Here is a 1902-nt window from a genome sequence, read left to right as displayed (position 1 = left end):
AAACGCGTTTTCGGAACCAATAAGAAGCCGCCACGTCAATGATACTGGGTATCAAAAGTCTCACCCAAGTGATACGGATCAAGCCCGAAAATTGTGTCTGATCCATTAAGAAAATATATTTGGGCTTTTGATACTCTATTTGGTTTCACCGGTGTACATGGTCTTAGGATAATTGCCTTCCAAGCAATAGACCCGGGTTCGACTCCCGGCAGACGCATTTCAATTTTGGAGATTTTGAATGTTTAATTTCATTCGTTTTGCCACACATTTCTGCCTACTTTTTCTTCGTTCCTTTTTTTAAACATCTTTTTAATCTTTACTTTACAAACGAATGTTGTTGTTATTATTGTTTACAATAGGGAGTAAAAAAGAAAGGACATTGACTAATTGAACTACTTCCGTTTTTAACTCTTTTATTACATATACGGATATACTCTACTTTAGTATTGCGATCAAGATTAGATTAGAACTTGTCGACATCAGCAATCATCACTGAAAAATTTATGGACTTGAAAAGAAAAAATGATTTTGAAATTCGAATAACACAAATCATATTTCATTTAGGGGGTCTTATTCAATGGTGGAGTTAAAGTCAATTCTTTAAGGTTTAGATTTGTTTTCTGATATTGGTTTTAAGAATCTGTTTGTGTGGATTTCAAAATCTCTGCAGTATATCTTGGATTTTGATTCTAATAATTTACTCATGAAACTCCAAAGAGGTTTCATTTGAAATAACTTAATATACAAAGATTTTACAAGTCTTTTAGTTTTGAATAACACTGGATTAGTGCTGGATTTCAATTCTATTAAAATCCATCATTGAATAACACCACTTAAAGTTTTAAACCATTAAAACTCCAAAACGACAGAATAATCCCAAAATTTTCAACCCCAAAAACCTCATAAGTCACTCAAACATTCACCAATAGGGTAAAGTAAACTATCCAAAATTTTGAATAATAAAAACAAGTACAAATTTCTATGGAAAAATGTGATTTGGTGTGTGCATATATCCTCTACTTTTTGCAGGAAGAACCACAAGGGAATGTACATCTCTTCTTCCCTCCTACACCAAAATGGTTTTAAACCAAATCATACTCAAAGTTATATCTTTATATATCTGAACTTTTAGTTTTAGTTACCTGATGACTTGTTCTTGTCTCCACCTTTAGGTATCCCATGTATACCATTTGACATCTTCTTGCTCGGAGGAACCTGTGCTTCAGCCTCTACGTCTTCTTCATCCGAAGACTCATCATCCTCGTCCAAACCCATCTAACCAAACATACAGAAAAAAAACAATCAAGATTAGCTTTTTATACTGATTCATTGCTTATCAGTAACTCCTTCAAGTAAAATCTACCTCATCTGAGTCGTCGGATGACCCATCTTCTTCAGGATTCATCTCATTATTCATCTCATTTTGAGGCAAAGCATCTTTTCAACAATATCAAAGTTAGGATTCATAATAAACTTTAATTACCACAAAGCAATAGCTTAGTAAAGTAAACATACCAATTTGTTGTTCCATAAATTCCTCTAACTCAGAATCTACAAAAACCAAAAGCAAAAGATTAGCTTCAAGCTTCATAATAGATTAAATCAAATTATTGACTAAGAATTATATATAACTCACCGGAATCAATCTCCTCATCCGTGAGCAACAGCAAAAAAACAGAGCAAAACAAAATCAAGGATAAACAAACAAAGCTTGAAATTGCAAGTGACCATGAATTGAACTAAAAAAAAGGCAATGAAACAAAGGATACTGTTCGGGAACCTCGACGACCACCCAGAACAATGAAGCGTGACTGCCGTCTCGGGCATATCTTGTGTACCCTCTTTTTTTTTTTTTTTTTTTTTTCTTTTTTTTTTTTTCTTTTTTTTTCTTTTTTTCTTTTT

General features: G+C 32.9%; 1 protein-coding gene across 2 annotated transcripts; it reads right to left on the bottom strand.

Annotated features, from left to right (window-relative positions):
• Positions 1-862: 862 nt before the first annotated feature.
• Positions 863-1755, bottom strand: LOC110226003 (histone deacetylase HDT4-like). 2 transcript variants are annotated; one of them, XM_021016473.1, is made up of 5 exons: positions 1637-1755; positions 1516-1551; positions 1364-1437; positions 1143-1275; positions 863-1063 (listed from the first exon to the last, which is right to left on the bottom strand). In XM_021016473.1, exons 2-5 carry the CDS (start codon positions 1529-1531, stop codon positions 1017-1019), a joined length of 270 nt encoding a protein of 89 aa, XP_020872132.1. In that variant the 5' UTR covers positions 1532-1551; positions 1637-1755; the 3' UTR covers positions 863-1016. The 2 variants fall into 2 exon arrangements, with proteins under 2 accessions (XP_020872132.1, XP_020872076.1); XM_021016417.1 differs by having other exon boundaries at positions 863-1066; positions 1637-1751.
• Between the last annotated feature and the right edge of the window lie 147 nt (positions 1756-1902).

Source organism: Arabidopsis lyrata (genome assembly GCF_000004255.2).
Source record: "Arabidopsis lyrata subsp. lyrata unplaced genomic scaffold ARALYscaffold_905, whole genome shotgun sequence".
In the NCBI taxonomy this organism is placed as follows: Eukaryota; Viridiplantae; Streptophyta; class Magnoliopsida; order Brassicales; family Brassicaceae; genus Arabidopsis; species Arabidopsis lyrata.
This window is presented reverse-complemented; position numbering and strand designations above follow the sequence as displayed.

Coding starts and splice junctions, on each gene's coding strand:
- LOC110226003 (XM_021016417.1), bottom strand. Junction 1,276..1,363: donor CATCCGACGACTCAGATGAG/GTAGATTTTACT, acceptor ATGTTTGGTTAG/ATGGGTTTGGACGAGGATGA. Junction 1,067..1,142: donor AGACAAGAACAAGTCATCAG/GTAACTAAAACT, acceptor ATTTTGGTGTAG/GAGGGAAGAAGAGATGTACA.